This window comes from Zosterops lateralis (genome assembly GCF_965231275.1).
Source record: "Zosterops lateralis genome assembly, chromosome: 1".
NCBI lineage: Eukaryota > Metazoa > Chordata > Aves > Passeriformes > Zosteropidae > Zosterops > Zosterops lateralis.
The window spans coordinates 70154936-70180716 of record NC_139762.1 but is presented as its reverse complement, the minus strand read 5'-3'; the positions used below and the strand labels follow the sequence as shown (position 1 = coordinate 70180716).

Here is a 25781-nt window from a genome sequence, read left to right as displayed (position 1 = left end):
CCCACCTCCCCTCCAAAAATTAGATATGCATCTTTTGGGTTAAAAAAAACCCAGTATTTGCACTTTCCACTTCCTTCAGTGCAAGTTTCGTCCAAAAGCTTACCAGGACTATTTCCCTCCACCACAGGCCATCATCCACGGTTGACCTTTCCCACCAATTTAGAGCAACTTAGGTTGGAAGTAGTAAAAGAGGATGAGAGGCATAGCAAGACAGACACCTCATTCGAAGTTTCCCTCCAGTGACAGAGGACAGGAAATGATTTCATGAAGTTTTTACTACCAGCTTGTGACAATCATGCACAAACCTACTCTACAGCATGCCTGGTACTGGCTGGGCAGGAAAAAACCCAACTAAATGGAACTATAAGATAATCTTATTTCACTTACAAGGCTAAATTATGAAAAAGATTGAGTAGAAATCTATCAATCTCCTCAAAGATTGAGGAGAAATCTGTGTTTGGCCTGCTACTTGTACTGAAGTGGAAAAATCAGGAGCTCCAGTTGCAAAATGGCCTTCTCTCATTTCAAAACTTAGCATGTTGGGGAATTAAAAGATTAGCATCAGCAACACATTTTAGACAGTACATGCTTTCCTCAATCCATCTTTGATTTTCTCTCTGATAATTAAATACAAATGTCTTTTTAAAAGATTGAGCATTTGAGATTTTGAACTTACTTTGAGAATAAGTATCCTGGCACTATTTTTCCCTCACTATTATGCTGGGGGCAAGCTACAGACTCAAGCCCTTCCTATCACAGAGCTCCAACATAATACAGTGATTTTCTAGACAGCTGCGTGCTCAGTGCTGGTACAGAAAGCCATCTGCCCTAACTATTACTTCTATTGTTTTCTGCTAGGAAGAATGAGCATTGCTTGGCTCCTCAGGATTCTCAAGCATTTCCAGAGAGCACAAGCACTGGTGACATACTGGCAGTACCTCCAGCAACAAAGGCAGGTTTGTTCAATTTAATCTCACTTTCATTATAGTTTGAGGATACTGGGTCTGCTGACAATACTCAGTTGAATTCTTTACATCCTTTTTCACCTCTGCCCTAAGCTGCTAAAATGGAAGGACACGTTGCCCCCTCTGCTGTCCCAAAAACTGAGAGACTCCTGCTGAACTAATCTCAGGTTTAAAAAAAGAAAAACCCAAACCAAAAAACCCCGCCACACCAAAGCCCTGCAAATGAATTTATCCTCTCAAAGAAGTTAAAAGTTACAGGCTTTGTTGATTCTCCATTTATTTTGAGAAATATAAAATATGAAAACTAGTTTACAGTTCTGGCACAAAAAATGATGATGCAATAAGCACAAAGTTTCTTTTTACAAATAACGCTATATATCTTTACCATTTAAAAGTGCCTAGAGTTTTTCACAGCAAATAAACTTTATTCACCTATATATTTTTCCTTATTAAAATATTAAATCTATTTAAATTGCACGTGAACACCTTGGTGAAGTAAACTAGGTAAAATTATAATAAATCTGTATATAAAGCAAACAGTCATTAGAAACTACATGGAATGAAAAAGACTATCAAAGCCTAAATTGAATCTTAAAGGCTGACCAAGAAAACAAGAGACAAGACTCCAACTGATATGGCACAAGTGATTAAATTATTGACAATTAGACAATAAGTAGAAAGTAGAGCCTATTTGAAGATCTTCATGGATCTAATACACTGCTAAAACATTTCGATGCAGAGGTTTTGTAACATTTAAACTGGCGAGAGTTTTTCAACTGCTAAACATTTTTCCACAAGATTACAAGGCATCTCCTTCACTTTATATTGGACCTTAAAATGAGTACACTGGTAGGTAAGAGAATTTGCATAAGAAAACAAAATATACACCAAAGGTTGCTGTAGTTGACAATTTACCTTGTTTTGACAGTAAAACAGTTGAGAAGTTTATCAGCTAAAATTAACATCATTAACTTGCAACAGCAGAAACTAGAACAATGAAAAAGATTATTCTTCTTGTTTTAAAAAACATACCTTGTTCCAATCTCCACAATTGCCGAGGGGTTCAACCTACAGTTTCACTGTCAATACAAGCACTTACCACTGATTGCAAAATCAGGTCTGCAAAACTGAAGTGTCTGTAGATCAGGGCCATAACTTTCCCCTGGTAGTCTTACTTATCCAGACACTTGCACTGAATTCTATCAGTCATTACTGGGAGGTGAGTGGTGATCCAAGATGTCCAATCTGAAAGCTTTAGAGGCCCAGCTGCCACAGCGTTGTGTGTGCTCTGACCTTCTAGGTCATGTTTCTTAAATGCAAACCCTTTAACATTCCAAGTTGAAGATCCAAAAATTCAAGTATCCAAAGGCTTACTGGTTTTAAGTCCTGACCTTCAAGCTTGTGCTGGTATCGAGTCATTTACATAAGCATTTCATTCAAACTACAACACAACCAATTCACTCATTTTGGTATGTTTTCCAGGTGGTCAAAAGAGTATTTGATTTGCACCAGAACAAGAATAACATAGATCACAGGGTCTGAAAAAGTGTTCCAAGGCCAGGATGGATGCTGCTTTGAGCAACCTGGTCTGGTGGAAGGTGTCCCTGTCCATGGCAGGGGGGTTGGAATGAGATGATCTTTAAGGTCCCTTCCAACCCAGACCACTTCATGATTCTATGAATAGCATTGTTATGTTGCTTTAAGAAACACAGCAATGTTGACAATGGATGTATGATAAATGCTCCTTTATGTCATTCACATTAAGCAGCACAGGAAATACAAATGCACACTAGATTTCTTTGCACTGAAGCCAAGCTGTTTAAAAATGCAGGAATACACTATATTATCAAAATCGGTCTTATATTTATAGGCATGCACAACTTCACATATCTAAACAAAATCAGGAGGCAGGACCTAAAACACAGGCTTTGTGAAGAATTCAACAGTGCCTCAACATTTGCAATCTAATGAATTTTCACCACTTAAAATGACGGCGCCAGTGTGATCCTCTCCAAAAATGTTTATAACCAGGTATTAAAGCAAGTTATTTTATGTGAAGAAAATTTGAAAAGTGATCAACCTAATTCAGAGGGGAAAAAATAGCCTCAATAAATTACATTCTAAGGTTTTCCAGTTAACCACCTATTATTTTATTTCTGTTTAATTGAATACCTCTTCTTAAATAGATATATAGAGGATCTCCTAAAAAAAGCAATCAATTTTGCTTATTTTGGTTGTCAAATATTACTTTCAAAGAAGTGAAAGTGCCCAGTTTTACACATAATTTTAGATCCAGAGTACTGAATGAAAATGGAAATACGACATTGAAAACACAGCAGTGCTAGCAAATACAAAATATGCAGCTTTTGAAAAAAAAAGCAGCTCACAAGGCACTTACTATAGTGGTCCATTAAATAAACTGTATACATAGTGCACCCTTAAAACATCATTGTTATGCATCAAGCTTTTTCAGTGTTAAATGAGATTTATTAGAAACAACCACTGGATTCTGTGTATTCTGAAGCAGTTATTGAGCAGCCTTGTTTCATATAATGTAAATGAAACAAATTAGAAGTGGGTCATATAAGGAGAGTATTTTATGTAATTTCTCATGTGAAAGCTTTTCCGTGCAGTGATAAAATGCAGTGTGGAAGGCCATTCTGACATTCTGACACACCCCTCTCCCCCCTCCTGACCCCTCTGCCCTAAAAAGCTACATTCCTGCTACTGGAAGAGCCCGGCATTTTAATGACAATTGATTCTAGAATCAACTACTGGTTTGGCTCATCATTCGCAGCTTTGAAATTAATGTGCAGAACAGTGGCATTAAGCCACTTTCCTTTCCAGAGCAAAAAATGGCAGATTAGGTATCTGTAAAAATTGTACATTGTTTCAATGGCTTAAAATGCTGAGTCATAACTGACACACTTGATATTGGTTTGATTTTTTTTGTTCACAACGTACTTCAAAGGCCAGAAGAGCTACAGACCCGATGACATCTCCTAGCATTTCTCTGTGGGAACGGGTTCTTCATCTCCCTTTAGAAAGTATGCATATATTAAACCATACTTTTTAATTACTCCCACACTGAGAAAGCTTGGATCATACAAACATATTTGTGATCTTCAGGTTTCCACAGTCATATGTTGGACAGAATAAGGAAAGCCGTCATTGACAGAAGGATCTGTAGACTGGCCAAAGGAAAAGTTAACATTCTAAATCAAAAGCAGTCCCAAAACGTTGGCAAAAGGCACCAACTTGTTCAGGGGACTTCAATCTACTTCAGCCCGGTCTGTCATGGTGCTTATTTCATCCATAAGCACCAAAGTGAGAAAACGTAAGTATTTGTCCAGAATTACCGCCCATAGTCCATTCTCAAATTCTACTCTGCAGATCACTTACAAGCTCTCCAAATTCTTTCCAACTCCAATCACCAAAAAAAAAAAAAAAAAAGGTATCTAATCCTCATTCACACTTTTGCATAGTTTGGCATTTTCTGGATTTGTACTTTTGTTTTTTTTTCTTTCATAGCTTTTGAGGGGACTCCTCTGTCACACATGCAAGTACTTCCACCCTAAATCCTTCCGGAGCAAAACTGAGTCCCACTTAAGCAGCAAGCTGTCCAGGACTGCTTGACATTCTTCTTTCCACTCAAAGTAAAGATTACTCAGTTTTATCTGCACTTTCAGATTTTTCCCTTTGCATCATGCAGCGACGAACTATGCTGTCAAAACTTCCTAGGTAAAATAGGCCAATGATGCGAAAAATGCCCATGCAAACAACCTGGAAACAGAGAGAAACAGCTTTCAATTCATTTTGGACCCTGGATTGCACCATATTATTGAGTCATAAAATTAAAAAGAAGAAGTTCTAAGCAGGTATGTCATATAATCTTCAGAAAACAAACTTACCAAACCAAGCTAACTATGTAACAGTTCAGGACTGAGTAGCAGGGAATACTCTTAGCTCACTCCCCAACTTGCTACTTCAGCTTAAAAATACTACTGCAGTTTCCTAAACTCAAGTGCCACAGTATTAACAGCCCTTTGATGAAATGATAAACCATGCTGGCATAATGTTCTACATTCTGAAATTATTTTAAACTATCAGAAATTACGATAACAGGTATTTCCCAAATCCTACCTGCTGGAGACCTTCAGTAATAGAAGTGACTGGTGACATTCCACTTGTCAATATTGACAACATGTAACCATCTGATCCAACTGAGCTGTTGAAGTTCCCTTGCTGGATGGAAGGATTAAGAAAACAAAAAGTAATTTACTCAGTTGTGGCAAAGCATGATGTGTCTTATTTTAACTGCTATTCTTGATGGACACAGATAACTACTATCACTAGCAATACTTTACTGTAAAAAAAATATGACCACATTAAGAAACAAAATACTCAAAAATATTTTGGGCTATACAGCAACATTCTAAAAGGCATTCACTTAAAAATGGAAAAGGAAGCTAACTTCTCTTTAGAGAGAGTGTGCTAAATTACTGCAGATTTCTACAAGATATAAAGGCTGTGAATTTCTTCTTGAGGCATGCTTACTTCTATAGAAAATACATGACAGTCTTTGCAGCTATAAGCATATTTCAGAAACAGAATGATACTTTAACAGATCACCAACCAGTACTGTAATTGTATGACAAATACACCTTGCCTTTTGTTAAAATTAGCTTGCTTATCACATGAGATTTGGCAAGGGGGTGTATTTTAAATGCTAGGTAGCAAGTTCTCCTTCACCTACATCAAGGTTTTTTAACTGCAAGACACAGCTTGCTAAACAATTCAGAGGGGAGAAAAGGTGGGGAAAGACATCAGGAAGAAACCCCAAACAACTAAACAACTTTAATTATTTAACAGTAAATTGCAGGTTTACAGCTCCTACTCCCAGGCTTCTCTTATTTGTTTCCATTTGACTTTATGCCAGAAAAGAGACTTTCTGAAACGTTAAATCTAAACTAAATCCATGGAATGTGGAAGTGAAAGGAAAAGGTGGAGTTCCTGAATCAGGGTTAGGGGTGAATCTATGCAAAGTAGAGGTTATTAGAGCTGATTATTTCCCAACACACACCTAAGGGTACACGAACACCTTCTCCTTTCTATTTCAGTCTCTCTGCTGATGGCCAGAGTGCATAAAGACCATATCTGAACTAATACATGATCCAAAGTGTAGAAAGTATGGTATAGATATACCAGATGCTTAAAATGAGAGAGATTAGCTTTCCTTCATCACCAGAGGAGAATACTGTGTTGAGGTAGTACTTGCTTCTAAAACAAAATCAGATATAATTTTGTGTTTATGTGCTGTATTTGTGCAAACACTGTAAAAACTTCACAATTGAACACCTGCTGTAGATGTAAACCACGCTGAAGATTGAGAGTATTTGGAACTGCAAAGTAATTGCAGATTTTAGGATGCAATGGGTGTGCTTTACAATCATGAAATTTCACGTTTGTTTCTATTCTGAGGTGCTTTATTAATGGAGGCATTCCCTAACACAAAACATTGGAAAAAAAATCTTAAAAAGGCAATACACTAAGAACAGCATTTTATGTATTTTAATCACTCATAAATCACATACTTCAGATATTAAAAGCCAAAAAAGGTCAACTACATTCCTTTATTGTAAAATTATTTTTATATGAACTCATCTTCAAGAAAAATAATAAAGTACAACAAGCTTCTGAGGTTAGACAAATAGCATCTGATACATAAAATGTCAATAGAGTTCAGTGCTTTCAAGTAACTCATAATCCATCTTTGAGACATTGCATCATACTGATGCATCATTTTATTCTGTCTATGCACAACTTCACATACCTTTGACTTCCGAGAGACTGTATAAAATCATTTGTGGGTACAGTGGCAAAAGAAGAATAACGGAAACAGCTCTTGTTCAAACTAACCTAAGAGAACTGTCCTGTGGTAATTGGTTTTGCACTTAGCTTAGCCATTATCTTACAGTCTCAAGCAAGTGTGACACGTGATCCTAGTCTCTTCAACACAGAACATGCTCAAAAACTACAATTTACTTACTATGGCATCTTTCACTATAACTCTGGCGACTTGTTCTGCTTGGCAAACAGATGAGGTTTCAGAAATCAGCTTCGTCTCTAAGGGCTTTAACAGAAAAACACCAATTTAAGTTTGACTAACAACACACAGGAGAAAAATACATGAATGTCAAATGTTGGGTTTGGGTCTCTTGTCACAAATGACATCACTGCTAGTAAGTGTCATCTAAAACATCCATTTAAACAAAGCTATAAGCACATTCACAAATAATAGTCCAATTTTATGAAGGGAAATGACAACTTTTCCTTGAGTAGTATTTTTTTGCATATAGTTTATTACTACTATGAAAGTGAGGTTTTTCTCCCCAAGTATTTTATTTTAAGTAGAAGCTATTGAAACTCTTTAACTATTTTCCTCAGTACTTGCACTCGCTCATTTATGTTTTTTTGCCAGAAATGAAGTATAAGATAGGCCTGAAATATTTTAAGATCCTATAAAACAGCTTGCTTTTCTTTTCCAGCCTACTCTAATACTGGGTCTAGTTTAATTCTGAGATTATTATTTTTTAAAAAAGCACTTCTAGGGAAAAGTTGAGCAACCACAGGTTTCTCATCATCAATTCAAAGTACTACAGTAATTAAATTTCACAGGAAGAGGCCTATTTTGCAATATTTGTAGAATTATGAGTTCTGATTTCATTGACCAAGCTCACTGAATTTTATTTTTTTTTAGTATGTGTATTTTAAGGGTGGCCAGGGGCACATCAGTGTCTTTGCCAGCAGAAATCACACACAAAAGCCTTTTACTGCATTTCAACAGTGATATGGCTCATGTCACCAGATCTCCATTTCACAGCCCCTTATTTACTTTTGAGCTTACTAGCCAGCATCAAACAAATCTGAATGAGATACAGGGTTATGATCAGTAATTCAAATACTCTAAATCTTGGAAAAAAATAGTACCTTTTCAGGAGCAACAGCTAAAGTTCATGACATGTTGGGAATAAGGCAGGCAGAAATCAGCCAATAAATGCTGGATCTGGCTATTAAGCTGGCCAAGGCACAGCTGTCAATTGTGAGGCAGCTACCTCAAAAAAGCTTACTGATTAAACACAGGAAAGCGGTAACCTAGTTCCTGACTTTTTCTTTTACTACATTTGATGATTACAGAGAAAAATGAGATGCAAGATAGAGGCATATGTTCTAAGTAGTATTAAGTATTAATATTAATTCAGCGGTATTAAATAAATGCACCAATAAATGAGTATCTAATATCAGAGCAATGCAATACTGCAGAGATTTAAGGTACACTATCATGCTAGGAGCAGGTCATCCAAAGAGGTCATGTAGACTAAAACAAAAGATAATTCTCTCCTAAAAGACAAGACTTTTTTGACAAATGAGAAATCTCTCTGAATCTCTTTCAAAGAGAAATCTTAGATGAACAGTACATTCTGCTGGTGCCTGCTGGTTCCTTGAAATAGGCTATTATGAAGGAAAAAGTCCTAGAGAATATGCAAGCTATACAAGTATCTGCAGATGTCTAATTCGGGCACTTTATGCGGATGTGTGGGAGTATACATTTAATACAGAATATCTGTATCAAGAAATGTTGAAGTAAGAATTGTGTTACACAATCCCTACTGATTCTTATTCAAAGGGTGAAAGACAAAATGGAATTCAAGCTCAATTTCCAATTATACGTGATGGTGCATGCTGAAAACATAATAGCCTCAGATACTTCTAGTTCACAGTATGCAAATAAAAAATAAAGAAATTTTTTTATGGTTACCTGATGCTATAGTCTGGACAGGGGGCCTGAATGTGATTTTTAGAATTGTAGTTCACACATATGGAGATGGCAAATGACAAGAGGTGACTAAAGATCAAAACTTTCATTTTTAAGGTAATCCAAATGGAAAAAGGCCTCCTGCTGCTGACGTATCCTTCTGAAAAGTGATACTGTCATTTCCACTATGAACACAGTGTGCAAGAGAGTTTCTCTTCTACTGTAATACTACAAAACAGCCATTACTGAACTGGGTCATTGCATGCATTCATACAATATGATTTGGTTGCAGGCTCCACTGAAGGAACAGAGGTTTACTTTGATCCGTCACATCTATCGCAACACCCACACATTATCGAAGATGCAAAATAGGAATATTATTTTTGGTTAATTAAGCTTTAGTATCAAAACAAATAGTGATTTTACAATTTACCATCCCACACCAGTGTTCTGATTGCATGCAAGAATATTCTGCAATGTTTCAGATCTTAAAGGCAAGTATTAAAGCCTCAGGACCAGAAACTACACAAAATTATCCTACAAGCTATATAATTCCGAATAGTTAAAAACTGGTAAAATTCAAGTGTTTAAAGAGTACTTCTTAAAACCTTAATATGCTTTAAAAATACTGATTTTGAAAACTGAAGGGCAATTTACCTTTGTTTTACTTTCTTCTGCAAAGCCAGGAGTATCAGTGTCTGGAGGATAGGCCACTGTTACATAGACATTGTAAGGTTTTACCTGTGTTTTACAAAAACATTAAAAAAACACATTGTTATCTTAATACTGACAGCCTTTACATGTCCCTCATAATTTCATCAATTTCTCTTGTAATTAAGATGTTCAGCAGGCACGAATTCAAATTGCTTCTAGGGTTAAGTACTCGGAAATTTCAAGACTTCTATCTTTGTCAAATGAGAAACAAAACAGCAAAGATTTTTAAAAGGTGGTTGTGGTGCTTCTTCTAATAAAAGTCCCTAAAAACTTTGCAAATTATTTGGTGAATCTCAGTGGTTTTCAAGACATTTAGGATGAATATTAAAGTAGTTTAAGTCTACAATTTTACCAGTTTCAATTTCTAAAAGAAGACTAAACCACTGTCAAATAACAGTACCCAACATTTATAAACACAAGGCCAAAAATGCTTTCACTGAGGAAAAAAACCAACAAACATGTAAAATTCAGATTTGTTATCTTTACGAGTCTCAAGGCTTTTGAACTCATGGTATAAACTTGCAAGAGGTCGAAGTCTAACGAGACAAAAAATAATTGGAAAATGTGAGGGAAAATGGAAGGTCTTACATTAAGGATTGTATTTAGTTATGTATTTGTATGTACGTGTCATAGAATTACATCACTTAGTGCAACCCTATTCGAACTGCTACAATGCAAATCTGTACTCCAATACAAAAAAAAAAAAGCTTTTAATGAAAATATTCAGAGGGCTACAATAAAGCAAAATGTTGTAAAACATTGATAATTTTAATTTCTATTATGAAACATTCTATATTGAAAACACTTCCTGAAATACCACACCACACACCCATAAACACTCTAATTTAGTCTTGAATAATTCAGTCTTCACAAAAGTATCTGTCACCAGTCTGAAGAAAAACCCTGCACTCACACTGTTCTATTTGGCAAACTACAAATTATTAGAGGCAGTTTAACCCTACATTTTTCTCCTGACCAAGGCATATGACAAGGACTATACAAGGGTATGGAACCAAAGAAAGGCATTTTATATAAAAACATTCAATTACTCAAATATACATTCTTGACAGGAAAATGACAAAAGTAATTTTCAAATCAGTCATCTCTGCCTTACTACAATGTACTTACCCACCTTGTTCCATTGAATAATGAAGATAGTGTTTGTTTGGTTTTGGTCTTAAACATAAGCTTAGATCACTGCAGGATAAAAAGCTCATATATATCAAAATATAGAAGGGCAAGTCATTGCAAACCCAATTTTTTTTTTGGTGGACAATCCTCAAATTCTAGCTTAGGAGTTTTACAGTTTCATATATGGCTCACATACCACTTACCACAGACTCTCAAACAAACTGGCAATCATTGGCCTGTCTCATGCATCCATGTCATATCTTCATTATCATTTTGCACTTAGAACCTTGAAGAAGGCTTTTAATCAAAAGTCTTAAAAATCTAGTCCTTTTAATTAAAATAAAAAGTTCAAAAATGTCTGCACATCTCATAGGCAGTTCTAGGAATAGATTCAATCTATTCTATCTTATGCAACAGAAATCAGGTTAGTTTTTTCAACCAATGTAGAACAATAGGATTGTCCTGCTGCCAAATGAGGGCAAATAGCACACAGATATTAGCAAGGCTGCACAATATAACGCCCCTCCCAACCTATTTAAATGAAAATGCCCTGTGGTGACAGTTGAAACAAAATTATTTATGATCAAAATTATTTAAAAATTATTGCACACATACCTCCATTTGCAGGGCTTCAGCCAACCCTCGAAGAGCAAATTTTGTTGGAGAATAAGCTGTATATCCAAAGAGGCCTAACTGCCCAGCCTGAGATGACACAAACACAATCCTTCCCATCCTGCGTTCCTTCATGGTAGCAATTACTGCTCGGCTCGGGTAAACACTGCCCAGGTAATTCACTGCCATTAATCTCTGCACAAACAAGATTAATATTTGGGTATTTGAGCCACAGATCCAGAATTCTTCATCTGTTTGGTCTTATTTATAAAAAAAAACCCTACTTAAGTCTGCTTTAACAATCAAGTTCACCAGATCTGTTCTGGCAAAAGAAACAACTGTTTTCTATTCTACAGCTTCATAAACTGTTTTATAGCTAAAAATCTCACTCCAAGCCAAAAGAAATCCTGTAAGTCTTAATAGCATCCAGGATACTGATAATACTGTGAACCATATGGCCTTGAAGGAAAAAAGAATAATATTTCAGGGAAAATCTAACCTGAACAGCCTCCAGGAAGCAATCCATTTATGCATGATGCATGAAAACATACTGAAAGTTTAAAGAGCTTTCTAAAACAGGCAACAGGAAAAATGCTATGTATTTTCATGTTCCAGAGATTTTATTCTTTGCCAGGATAAAGGGAAGTCTTTAATTTCATTCTCTACAAGAACTAAAACACAACTGATAGCCTATACAAACAATAAAATAGATTCAAAATTATTATAAAATTATGCCCATTTAGTATTTTCAGATTATTCAGCATTATCTGTAGATGAATGGAGGCCTGAGGGCAAAAAGTAACCAGAAAACAGGTGTTTTGAAGCTTCTTTTTTTCATCAGAGCAGCAGCTTCTCAAGCTGAAACAATTTGTGCATCTCAGAACTGAACACTGATAACTGCTCCATTTTTCTTAAATAGATTAAAAATATTTTTGAAAAATCTTCACCAGAAAAAAAAAAAGAAACTATGTGAAATCGTTAGGTGAGAAGTTAGAAGCAACCCTTGCAAATCTGAAGAGACTCTGAGAGCTAGCACAAGTCAAGTGTAACACTGTTCAAGTCTGCAGACACAGGAATGCAACCTAATTGTTAGAATGGTTAAATAAGAAATTATCATACGATTAAATAAAAAAAGTATGCTCACTTACTTCAAAAGAATTCACTTCAATATCCTCAAATTTTCCTGTAACTGATGTTCCTGCACAGTTTACAAGCATGTCAACTGGCCCCAACTTCTCCTGAGCCTGGAACAGGGGACAGAGGTTAAGATATTCTTTATGAGGAATCACCATACCTAATAAGAAACTATTTCCAACAGAAATACAACACACAGAGAAGTTTCTTAAGATATGTAGGTGAATCAGTTATTTCCTCACCTGTTTTAGAACATTCTCCACCTGTTCGTAGTCTTTAGACACATCAACAGAAATACAAAGTACAACCTAGAAAAGAAAAGCAAGAGCACATTTGCATAGCACACAAAGTCCAGTAATTGTTGACTTAGAGCCTTTCAAAATGAAACAAGCCCAATGTCATATCCTTTTCACAAAAAAAGTCTTTTTGACAAGATATTCTGAACATCTTCCACACTGGTGAAAGCAATTTCTGCTGCCTCCAAGCTCCTCTCCCTCACACACAGGTTCTAGTACAATAAAGATTACATAAAGAACAAATAAGCACTTCATGCTCTTCAAAGCAGTGACTCATGTGCAAAGTACAATTTCTAATTTACTGTACTAAGACACACTATTGACCGAGTTATTTACATCAAGTTTAGTAAAAGCTATTTTAACTAAGACAATCAAAATTCCCCAGTGATATATTTAACTTTCTTCAGCTAAACATAAGTCAAACCATTTGTATGGCTTAGGCTCATCTTTAAGGAAAAAATGTTTTTTTCCACCTCATATCAAGGCATGATTGCAGTGTTACCCTGAAACGGCAGCATCAGCACCGCAAAAAAAAAATCTGGTCCAAAATTTAGAAACCAAGTGTTAAAAACCTGCTAATTTTAGCACTTGCAATGCACACTACCTCCTTATTTCATGATTTATTTTTTTTTTCAAGAATAGTAGTAAACCTAGTTACATAATATTTAATTGGGACACCTCAAGGACAAAATGAAAACAAAAATTCTATGAGAAACTGACTCATTGCACAATGTCACAAATATCTCAAAATGTGAAGGCACATGTACATATTTACTCCTTGTCTGAAAATCAGACGTTAAGGGGTTTAGCTTGAAAGATACAGAAAAATTAAAATAACCAAGGAAGAAAGAGGCAGAGGGGATGGGTGGGTGGGCAGGATGAAGGAAAACAGGTGATAGTGATATGGTTTTCTTGCAGCTAAAAGTTAGGCCCTGTTTTCCTTGAAAGTTACTGACTACTTTCAGCAAGATGGTCTCAGAATCCAGGTTTTCAAGCACCTTCAAATCAACTTCTGGCCAAAGAAAGCACTGCTTATTTTGGGTTACCACTTCCAAACTGTAAGAGTGCTGCAAACACCAGGTACTGACAAATATGCCACTCTCTCTGCTAAGCCATCAACAGGGGTCTGGGGCAATTCCTCATCTTGAGCAGAAAAGCCAATTCCTATTGCAATAACAGGAGGAATTCCTGTATTCTTGATCCAACTTCTATCCTTTCTGTTACTTTGGTCAATTAATTTAAAAGTCAGAGATGAAATAAAACAAAGTCATCAGTAGTTTGTAACAAGTATGCTCATGACCGCTTATCACGTGGGCAAACACATACATAAAAAAAGGCTCACCACAGTGTAACCAACTGCTCTGGCAGCCAGTGATTCATCAGTCCTGCCCCTGGTCAGACTGTGACACTTCTTAGCCGCATAAACAGAATCTGCCTGCCATTCCTGTACAGCAGGTTGGCTATTCCTGCCTCCCAGCATCGTGTGCAGTTGGACAGCAGAGTAAACTTGTGGCACAAGTTATTGACAGGAACCGCCTTAAGGCATTTATTACATTCTGGAAACATTTATATTTTTTGTAAGTTTAAGAACAAAACAGCAGCTGAACGCAAACAACATTGAATTAACATTTGGCTATCTTTGCCAAGATCAGTAAGGAGATGAAGTAAATCACAGCTCTCTATAAAAATTGGAGCAATTTATTAATTTAACAGATTGCATAGATTAGTTACACTGTGAAAAACACACTCGGAAACTACCACAGCTTTTACTGACTACTATCACCTTTTACAATTCACTTCTTTGCTTCCATTATCATACATTCTTTCTGCTACCATATACTAATTTCCTTTACTCCAAAATATGGACCATAGGTCCACATCTAGGACACAGAATATGCTACCAGAAGTATTTTTATGCCCAGCCCTGCTCATCACATTTTGTTCTAAATATTGCATGGTGTTGGATCATTAATAAAGCTTTCCCCAATAAAAGATCAACTCAGTAAAGTAACTGAGAATATTCTAGATTAGAAAAAGCATTTAAAAAATACTGGGAAAAAACCCCTAAGGGTAAGGATTTTGTTCCAGTGCACACCTACATCAGTAGAGGCTGCACCATCAGCACTAAATCACAGGCAAAAGAGAAACATTAAAGATACATCTAGGCCAAACTGATTGTCAATGCAACTTGGTTTCAAGTGTGCATCCAAGAGCTGAACAGCGACAGCACATGCCCAAGAGAAAAATAATCTGAGTATCTCTGCCTCTTAGCTTGACATAGGACAATTCAGTGTCTTCAGTGACACAGACAATGAGATCTGCAGGAAGCTTGCAGATGACACCAAGCTTGGTGCTGCAACTGACAGATGTGAAGGACAGGAGGAGCAACCTGGACAAGCTTGAGAAGGGGGTCCTGGGGAATCTCATGAAGTTCAACAAGACCAAGTACAAGGTACAGCACCTGGGCTGGGGCAATCCTCCCCATTGATGCAGGCTGGGAGATGAACTGATTGAGAGCAGCCCTGCCAAGAAGGACTTGGGGGTGCTGGTGGATGAGAGGCTGGACATGACCCAGCAAAGAGAACTCACAGCCCGGAGAGCCAAATGTGTCCTGGGCTGCATCCAAAGAACGTGGGCAGCACGGAGAGGCAGGGGATTCTGCCCCTCTGTTCTATTGAGACCCCCAACCAGAACACTGCATCCAGCTCTGGGGTCTAACCACAGGAAGGACACGGAACTGTTGGAGCAAGTCTACAGGAGGCCACAGAAATGACCAAAGGGGTGGAGCGCCCCTCTATGAAGACAGACTGAGAGAGGGGTTATGTATCATGGAAAAGGCTTCAGGCAAACCTTACAGCTGCCTTTCAGTTCCTAAAGGGGGCCTATAAGAAAGCTGAAGAGAGTCATGTAACGACAGGACAAGGGGAAATGGCTTTAAATTGAAAGTAGGTTTAGATTAGATATTAGGTAGAAATTCTTTACTGGGAGGCACTGGCACAAGCTGCCCAGAGAAGCTGTAGATGCCTCATCCCTGGAAGTGTTCAAGAGCAGGCTGGATGGGGCTCTGAGCAATTTGGTCTAATGGAAAGTGTCCCTGCCAAGAGCAGGGGAATTGGAACTAGACAATCCTCAGGGTGCCTTCCAGCCCAAACCATTCCATGATTCTGTGATCAACAGTCTGTGTATGTTATCTTTACCAGGCATCACCTTTCTCTACAGCCTTTCAGTAATCTTTTTGTACAGCTTCTCTGTTCACCTACTGTCACTTTACAGCTTTTGATCTGTTGTTCTGGTGCCAGCTCTGCCTCAGACTCCCTGCCTTCTCCAGTTCTGCTCTTTCCATTCGGATCAGTCAGGCTTCCCTGAGACCACGTTCCCATCCCAACAGCAGCTACAGAGGACCAGCCTGCCCATCACCTCCGCTGCCAGCTGCTTAACCTGGCTGCAAGCCTGAAACTGCTTCTGCAAAAAAAGTCCTAGTCAGTGCACACTGGAGCTTGCTCAGCCTTGAAGGAGCTTTTGGAGATGCTCACTGAAACTCCTAGGTACATGCAATGAACAATAGTCTTTTTAAAAGTCTGCATCTATCAAGCTAGGACAGATTTTAACAAGAACATCCTGACAGAGTGTTTGACAAGGGATTAACTGTAATCCTAAGATTGGGAAACTGCTAGAGCAGCTAAAAGAAAATGGTTATCAGGTTGGGTTTTTTTAATGGGCAAAATACAGCTTCTCCTCACCTCAAATGGCTTAGATTTTCAAACAAAGTTGATCTGAGTAAGGCAGCATGCACAGAAAAAGAAAAGAACAGCTGGAGCCATTTGACAAAAATATAAGGAAGCAAAGACGGAATCTTATCTTATAAATTAAGGTATTAAATTTTTTTGTATCAGCTGCTATACAAACATTTTTGCCCACAAATATTCAGCTTTTTTTCCTTTTTTCTTTTCAACAGAATATCTAATTTATCAATTCAAATCTCTAAAGTTCTTGAGAACTTTAAAGTAAGTTCTCAAATGTAAGTAAATTTTCAAATGAGCTGGGATTCAGGGCCTCCCAAAATTATGGACAAATAAATTGCTTCTATTAGTGATCATGAAAGGAACTTAGTTACTGAGTTCCTTTCATGATCAACAAAGTTTCTGAAACACAAGAAGTCAAATATGTTAATAGTTTCAGTACTATTTCCCCTCTGCCCTTCATTATTAGTAGTAAGAAAAAATTGTTTTAATATTTCACCTCAAGGTTGCAGGTTTTGAACCAGCAAGCTTAGCTATTCTAAGCTAGTACTTCTGCAAGCTCTAAATCATTGCCTTCATGCACGAGTGCATTATCTATTCAGCAAAGCAGCTTCTATGTTTAGAAGTCTCAGAACTTCACAAATTTAACTTGTGTAACAGGTACTTTGTCAGGAAAAGGAACAAAAGCATGACGTAGTGAAATAAACCTGGGAAGAAGCAACTAAACTTCTTTCCCAAGACAGATGTTGCATTTATGAATTGCAAAAACATGGTATTTGAGGCAAAAAAAAATTGGTTCTTCCACTCCATTTGAAAGAATAAAATGCTTATCAAGTGACAGGAAATTGCAGCTATCCAAAAAAGCATTCTACACCTACAGATGAAGACATCTTTTTCTAAGAAAAGCAGGCTAATGCACTAGCTAGGCAACAGCAAATATAGCAAGAGCTCAGAGCATCTCATGTAAACAGACTGGCATTCCTGAATCTAAATACTGAGTCCTCCCTCAGTTTTGTCAAACAGCTTTGTTTTAAAGACGAGACCAGTGAACACTGTTGTAGTCACTGTCTTAAACAAAACACGCAGCAGCCCCTCCTGGCAGTGACCTTACCTGCTTGTCATTAACAGAGTACTTTTCTATTTCCTTCTTCGTCTGCAACAGCTTGTTCTGAAATGGACACAAAGACAACTGAAACGCAGTTCTGAGAGCAGTATTAGCTCTCAGTACTTCAGTAGAGTTTAAAAACATCCCCTAAAGCCCCCAAAGTTATCCTCAACCAGTCAAGCATTTACTGTCATTTTGAAGACTTACAAAGATATGAAAACATGAAATTTATCAAGAACTCACTTCTCTGTTTTTCACTTTGTGTTCTAAAGCCAGTAATGACTTCTACAGTTTAATGCTTTTCTTTCATGCTACAGAGAGCACCTGAGACTGCACGTATTGATTCTTCTCCTTTATTTTGGCTCTATTTCATATTTATGTGATATTACATAAACCTTCCTGCAGAATAATCACTGGCATGAAATCATCAAACCCCAAAACTCCAGTAAAGTCAAAGTGTAATAATCATTCCAAGAAAAATTCTCTTAATTCTGACTACATTCAAGGTTATGTAAAGTAAGTTCTCAAGTGTAAGTGAATTATCAAATCAGCTGTGACTGAGGGCCTCCAAAAAATTAAGTTCTTTTGTTTCCAGAATAATTAGGGGTTTTGCAACAAATAAAACAGCCTGTTCTGAAAACAGAGTAATTCAAATTAATTTCTGAATACCTCTTATTTAAAAAACAACAACAAAAACAATGCTTTTCTTTCCAGAGCTGTCTTGATGAAGAGTTTTTCACTAGTAAAAAAATATGATCTAATGCTGGTTAGACACCAGTATAGTTTGTGAATTTTAGAGATTATTAAGTTCCCACATGTCACTTACTGCAGAGAAATTCTACAGTTTTAACCAATATAGGGGTTTTCCTGATTTTGTGCTCTGGCACAGATCTAGACAATGATATAACAAAAGCAACAGCACTGACAAAGTGTTAAGGCAAGCTAATCACAAATTCCATGTTGGGCTATGCTTCTTAAAAAGGCAGCCACCTCTGCTATTCAAATACATTAATCTGGAATGCTTAGGGTCCCCTTAAAATATACACTGAAGAAGTATGAATAATCATCAAGTCCAAAACTATTCTCCCCCATCCAGATTTTGTGAACAGTTTAGTCAGTAAAATTACACATACACTTACCTCATCCCTTGCAATCAGTGTTATGAAAGCACCTTGCTTATAGCATTCAATAGCAATACATTTTCCAATTCCACTGGAGCCTCCAGTTACCTAAAAGTTATTTGAAAATACCAATGTTAGTCCACTGTTCTCATTCCTTCTCACATATGTATGAGTCAAATCACATGAAAATTCTAAAAACGTTCTGAGGTTAAAATATCACCCGATGAGATACAAATACAGGAGATGCACTAAAGTTAGCTTACTTATGGAGTATGAATGAAACACAAGATCTGAATAGATTAATGAGCCTTTGTTTCTACCCTAAAACTAGTTTTACCTCAGTGGTAATTTTTGGTTATTTCTGTTGTCGGGCACACCTAGACCACTCTGATGTGGCTGCTCTCACATGTTCCATAGGCAATTTCCAAAAGCGTGTTGTTAAAAGTTGGAAATCACTACTAATGCCATGATAGTGCCATTACATACTGCCCCTTCATACCTGGCCACAGCAGAAATTACTTGTTATAGCAGCTATTGCAGATTGTTTTCTGAAGAAGTCAACATGTAAACATAAATAGAAAACACCTTCTTTCTTATCAAAAGAAAAAATCCCATTAATTCAACAATTGGCCCTTTGTATTTTTCAGTCCCCCAGTCAGAACCTTGAACTGCCCCCATTCCATCCTGCTATTTCAGTTTAGTGGGGATGCCAGCACCTAAACTTCCATAACCTTTTCTTCTTCCTCCAAGCTGTAACACCTGGATAGTCCTATATGCAAAGAGGAAGTTAACATTTTGATAATATTAGACAAATACAGGTTGATGGCTACAGTCCTGCATCATATGCTGCAGAAAAGTACCCTGACAAATCACACCAACATACAGGTGAAGGTCACCTTACCACCTCTCTCACTACTCTCAATAAACCTACTTACAAACTACCTGTGGAACAAGATGAAGATGACAACCCTGACCTCTCTTTTTGACTAAAATAAAAATGTCTACCTTGATACCTTTAGGTGACTTGGATCAGCCTCAGTCTGCAAGTGCCTTTGGTTCTGGACACTGGTATTTTCCTTATATACCCATGTTATTTGAATTTTCTTTAAACAGCACATTAAAAGTCATATTGAGACAATACTGGAACAAAATATCCAGAAATATAAATACCCATTTTAAAGAAAAAATATATAAATCAATATATTTCATATTGATGAAATTAGTTCAGAAGAACTGGAAGAAGATGAAATTCATATTTCTTTGGACATCATCGCCTTTTGCTCTTTATCAAAAGCTTTCCAAAGACTCCAGTGAATGGTTACCTCATCCATTCTAAGAAAATTGAGGCATTGAGCTAATAAGAGCAACAGCAAAGATCCCAATCTCTAACTACACGTCCTATCAAAAGCCTTGTGTTGTCTCCTCATTAGGCAATGTCTCAGTTTTGTTTTCAGAGATGCATTATCCTCAAAATTCTTTCCACTCCCGGAGGCAGTAAAGTCAGAAGAGGCAGAACTACATTCCCATGAGTCACTAAACTCTTCTTTCATTTGAGTATTTTACCACTAGCCTTCAAAAACAGCTTAGTGCAAATAAAATAATCCCAGCAAAGATTTACAACACAATCCACAGTTTCTGACTGGTTCATCTTAAGCCGCAAATGGGCCAAGAATGGGTGTAGCACTGACAAAGACTAATTTCAGTTCTTTAGGCTTCCTCTGTTATTAGAGAGAACTGCTTCGGATTAACTTCTAACTGACTCTGCAAGATCAGCTTCACACTACCCAAACCTTTGAGGATAACTCCAGGATGTGTGTGCTGCTCTAGAAAGGCAAAACCCTGCCTCCAGTACTATGAACCAACGATGACAGCTTTCAGAGTAAATAAGTCCTTAAGAGAGGGTGTGTTATTATTGATTTGGGACTTCAGCAGAACCACAGAATTAATTTAATGCTTCAGGAAGGAAAGAAGTAACAAATACACCGAAATTCTTAAAATAGATTGCAATATTTCAATACATATCTGAAAAGATTAAAGTGGTTTGATACATTCAGGCAGACCTCAGACCCACAGTATGTGTGAGATGCTTCTACAGGTCAGCAGCAGGTGCACCAGCACTAATCAATGGGCATGGAAGACTGCCCCAATTCCAGTTTTTGGTGATCCAGCTGATTACTACCAGCACAAACTGGTGACTGTCAGGAATGGGTGAACTACACCAGAGCTTGAGGAATTCTCTGCAGGTGAAGGTACTGGCACCGAGCCTCCAGCTTGTCAAACAATGCTAATGTTCGTTTCAGAAAGACAATGTCTGAAGTCATGCAAGGAACAGAAAAAGGAAGTTTTTATTTGCAGTCACACCCAAGGACACTGGACAGACCTCATGTCAGACTGGTCGATGATCAATTAGCTGGGAATTTTAGTATTTAGGTGGGAGGTCGCTAAAAGCACATGGGAGGTTGTTACTAATACATCTTTCAGGAGCATTCACCATGAGTACATAGCAAAAAGAAAAAAAATCCCCAACACCAGTGAAAAGTTTGCTTTGTGCTATAATGAAGTTAATGTAAGCAAATCTACGAGGTCTGTTAGGTATGTTCCTAACAGAACTAACAGAAGAGCACACACCTACTCTGTTATAGACAATATTATTACAATTCCTTACCCTTGTGGCCAGTGGTTCTACACTGCTACTGCATTTCAATAATTCTAGACATTTGAATTGCCATTGATCTCATTTTTAAAATTTACTGTAACTCAGCCTCAGAGGAGTTACAAAAAATAAAAATCTGCCCACTGCAACTCAAATCACAGATTAGTATTTTAACAAGAAGGCACATTTAAAACTTAGCATTAATTCAGATGTTCAGAATGCAGTACTACCAGCCTTTGAGAAGTGTTATTGAGCTGTTTCTATGCTTGAAAAACAATAAGTATTAAACTAGGTATGCCAAAAAGTCCCTGGCTTCAACTTCTTCAGCTATGATCCTTGATAACAGAGTTAAATTTTTAAGAATCATAGGATTTATTTCCCCCTTGTAGGTGGAAACAGCAGGGTGAGGTAGAGAATTGATCTATTAGAGCTTCAAATCTGACATACTGGAAATTCACTTCAATTGATGAGACCGCCCCAATCCAAATTAACTGAACTGTCACTAAAAATGATGAAAATCAAGACTTGATAAAGCATCTCCAACAGAACTTAGCGACTTTCACTCAGAACTGTATGCAAGCTGGCTTCATGCTTTTAGACAGTGCTCTGATCAGTGCTCTGATAGATGGTTCTACTGAAACAGAACATGCCTTTAATCTGCTCTAAGTGCTCAGCATGCCTGATTAGACCCAAAATTACCTCTTGTTGAACCACTCAGATGTGTCCAAACCACAGATCTTATCACTCCCAGCACAGGGGTGACAGTGCCGAGACACCAAGATGGGCCTTCCTTAAAGCCAACCACAGTAACCAGGCTCTGCACAGAAGTGGGGAAATTACTGGACCAGAGATGGCCCATGTGCAGGAGGGTTATGCATGATCATCCTGAACTACATCCACATGAAAAAGGGCCCTTGTCAAACTGAATGGGAGACAGTCCCAAGCACACAACACCTTTCCATCTCCTGCCATTGCTAATTTGAACTCTGGGTTCATGACAATGAGACCTCAAGGGTTTGAGTTTCTCTCCAAAATTCAACTTGGTTTTAGAAATATTAAGGCTGAAACAAGAGGAGAGGATTAGGACGAATATTTCTTTCAGCAAGGAGTTTTTAAAAATCGCTCAAGAACTTTTGTAGAGAAACTTAAGAGATAAAATGTATAGAGCAGGTGTAACATCCCTGACAAAGGGCAATTAAATGAGGTCCGAGTGCGCTCAATGCAAATGCAGCAGTGGTGACTGCCTTAGCCTATTTTCATATTCCTGTCTGCTGTTACAGCCAGCTACCAAAATACTCACTTATTCTCACAGAACCCATGACATGTACTAGTTTGTAGCCTGAGACCAAAGGAGAGATATAAAGCCAATGGCAAGGTAAGAAATGTATAAAACTGTCTTCTGAATCTCCAAACACAAAGTTCAGCACATGAAGCAGCATTTCTACAGCACAAAAATAACTTTTACATCCTTTCTTTGACAATGCTTTCCTAGTCATGCAAGAAGCAAAAAAGTATTAAGCGTCTAAGAGGCATTTTGTTTAAAGTAAGCTAAACCTAATGCCTGAGCCAACCTAAGAGCCGAGAAAGCCCTTACCATTTAATGGTGCTAGCTGCTGTAAAGAAAATACACAGCAGATAAGGATGGAGAGGAGGGGGTGAGGAACCCACGAGATTAGACGATGAGTAATTTGGATTTCTCTAGACTCTCACTCTGAATAGCACTCCTTTTGTAAGAAAAAAAAAAAAAAAGTCTTGTAATTCTATGATTTCTCCAGAAACCATGTCTTGCCTAACACAGCAAGTGCTTCCATCATGCAAATGACTGTGGGAGAGGACAAAGGGGAAAAAAAACCAAACCCCAAGTTTTGTGATTCAAATTCCTGTCCATAAATGACAGCCAGAGTAAATTATTTAGCCATAACTCACATATCTCCTAATCGCTAGAAGTAAAGAGAAATAATTTTTCTGAAGGATTAAAAGTGAAAAGAATGCTGACTTCAGTCAAAAATTCAATAACTGGTATGTAACAACCTCTGAAATTGCCTAATGACCTTCCTTCAGAAATGTAACAGTTTCATTATACTTTCAATAGACCCTTAGAAAGGAATGTTTCTAGGGAAGAGTTACATTTTCTGCTTCAGTAAAGCAATTTATTCAGGTATATTTTGAAAAATTATAGCGTGCAATGACGATCACTTGCTCTCTTGAAAGGGCTCAACCAGCTATTTGCAGGTCATTGTTCTTTTATTTATTTCAATAGTGGGATTAACTGAGGCCTGATACTGAAACAGATTTTGATCTTTTTCTGTGAGAAGACTTCAGAGAAGCCCTTACATAATGTTACGGTCCTTAAATATTTTCATGAAGCCTCTCAGTCATTTCAGTAGCAGAGAATGTTAACCCCCAGCATATGATTAAAGAATTCACTTTACAGTGTGGAGCATCTTCTTGAATAGTATTTCTGATTTACATTACCATCATCCAATGCTGTTCCTTATGCATGACATTAGGGAATCTGAAATCCACAAGTACAGGTGTCCAGCATTATTACCAGCATCTACACATCTAAGAACTAGTAATCTCCAAACCAACTGTTCCATATTTCATTAGTTTGCATAAACATTTTAGGAGTCTAACTGATGTCAAAATAAAACAAGCAGTTCTACAAGTGGTGACATCAATAAAACTGTTTGCCTGCAGATTATTATTTGTATCATCAAGTTGGATATATCTTACAGCCTTTTTGTTCATCAATATGTTCATATAGTTAGCTTTCTAGTTGAACTAATTTTACAAGACTTGCAGGAATATTGTTTTTCAGACTTCCACTGGTACCAAATTGAGCTTAAACTGCCAATTAGCAGCAATGGTTACAGGGAGGTTTCTCCAACAAGAACAGTCTCATCATTTTCAACATGAACTTGTTTAAATGAACCCTTCTGATTAGAACAGCCAGCACAGTGGCTTTTAAAGAGTTTACTCACTATACGGAATGAACAAAACTCTGTGCAATCACTGCATATATAAATAATTAAAACCAATCAACCAAAATCCATTTAACTTTTTATGTTTGCTATTCTATTTCTTCATAAAAGTCACAGAAAGCCGGTAAGTGCCCTTCACCTTTGCCTCAATAATCATTCTCCTGCAGGGAAAGAGCCGTAACCCAAGAACCTTAATGCAACCTTGAACACACCTCACACAGAACATGATGCTGTAAAGCCAGTTACAGCACCCAAGTTAACACCTACTGCATAAAGCAACTTGGGAGCACTGTTGCAACTTGAAAACACCTTAATCATTCTGGGGACAGCTCCATCCTCCAAAGAGGAACTCCTAAAAATAATAATGTAAAAGCCAAACCAAAACTACTCGCTTACAGTAAATTTAAACAAACAGTTGACTGCAGCTTCTCTGCACAAAACATACCCTGAAGGTTTGGAGATGAACTGAGAGAGCTGATTCTAGGACCCTGAATCTTTTGAACCGCTGAACTCCTTTGCTGTCATGTGCCCAAATTCACTATTCTGTAATCCCTTGGAAAGCACCTGGGTAGTATTCCCCGCTCTTCTGTCCCCCTCTTCCCAAGCCACATACTGATATAACTTCCAGTGATGTACTAGACATGGACTCTCCCAACACTACGCTCTTCCCAAGACTTCCTCTACCATCTTCTCAAAATATTGCTCAGAGACATCCATATCTACGTGCTTAAAGACAAAAGGGTGCTCGAGTGTCATCTGACCACTTCCTTTGTATTGGTCTTTCCATTTCCTCCCCCCTGCCGTGGTTTCTCAGTCCCAGGCGATCAGAGATGTGGCCTTTGGTCTGTGTGCGTGTGCACACACCACCGCCCCGCCCTGGGGGATGCTGGAAGGAAACACAGCTCCAGGTGTCCGGTGGCTACAACAGGAATGTCTCAAAAAGCCGGGGCTGAGATTGGAAGGTGGTGACTCAGAGCACCGCCTGAAGCCAGCCGGGACACACAGCGGCTCTCGGGCCACCGGGACGGGTCATTTCCCTGTCACTCCTGGCTCCCGGTGTTCCGGCAGCTCGGGGTGCCCCCAACAGCTTCCCGCGATTCCTCCGGGACCCGGGGCACCCCCCGGGCTGGCGCTGCCCCCGAGCCTCCCTTCCCGCTCCTGCCATCCCGCGGGATTCCCGCAGCCATCCACAGCCCGGCTGCCGGCGGGCACTGCCTGCGCCCCTGCCCCGGGAAGAGCGGCTTCCTTCCCTCCTTCCCTCCTTCCCTGGCTGGCCCGGGCAGGGCGGGCGGCCCGGGAGCCACCCCGGGGCCGGGGCCGAGCGGCGGAGCGGGACGGACACCGGGCCCCCGCCCCGCGCCCCTCCCGGGGCCGCCTCACTCACCACGACGTGCGCGCCCGGCAGCTTCAGAGACTTGGGGCTGATCAGCGGCGACACCATGTAGAGCAGCAGGACGAAGGCCACGATGAAGGCGGCGGCCAGGAGCAGCATGGCTCGGGCTGCGCCGGC

General features: G+C 38.4%; 1 protein-coding gene across 1 annotated transcript; it reads right to left on the bottom strand.

The window, feature by feature from the left end:
* Positions 1–25781, bottom strand: KDSR (3-ketodihydrosphingosine reductase). The gene is made up of 10 exons (XM_083865014.1): positions 25656–25781; positions 18653–18742; positions 17520–17576; positions 12615–12680; positions 12387–12482; positions 11242–11433; positions 9439–9522; positions 7015–7098; positions 5109–5210; positions 1–4748 (listed from the first exon to the last, which is right to left on the bottom strand). Exons 1-10 carry the CDS (start codon positions 25761–25763, stop codon positions 4629–4631), a joined length of 999 nt encoding a protein of 332 aa, XP_083721140.1. The 5' UTR covers positions 25764–25781; the 3' UTR covers positions 1–4628.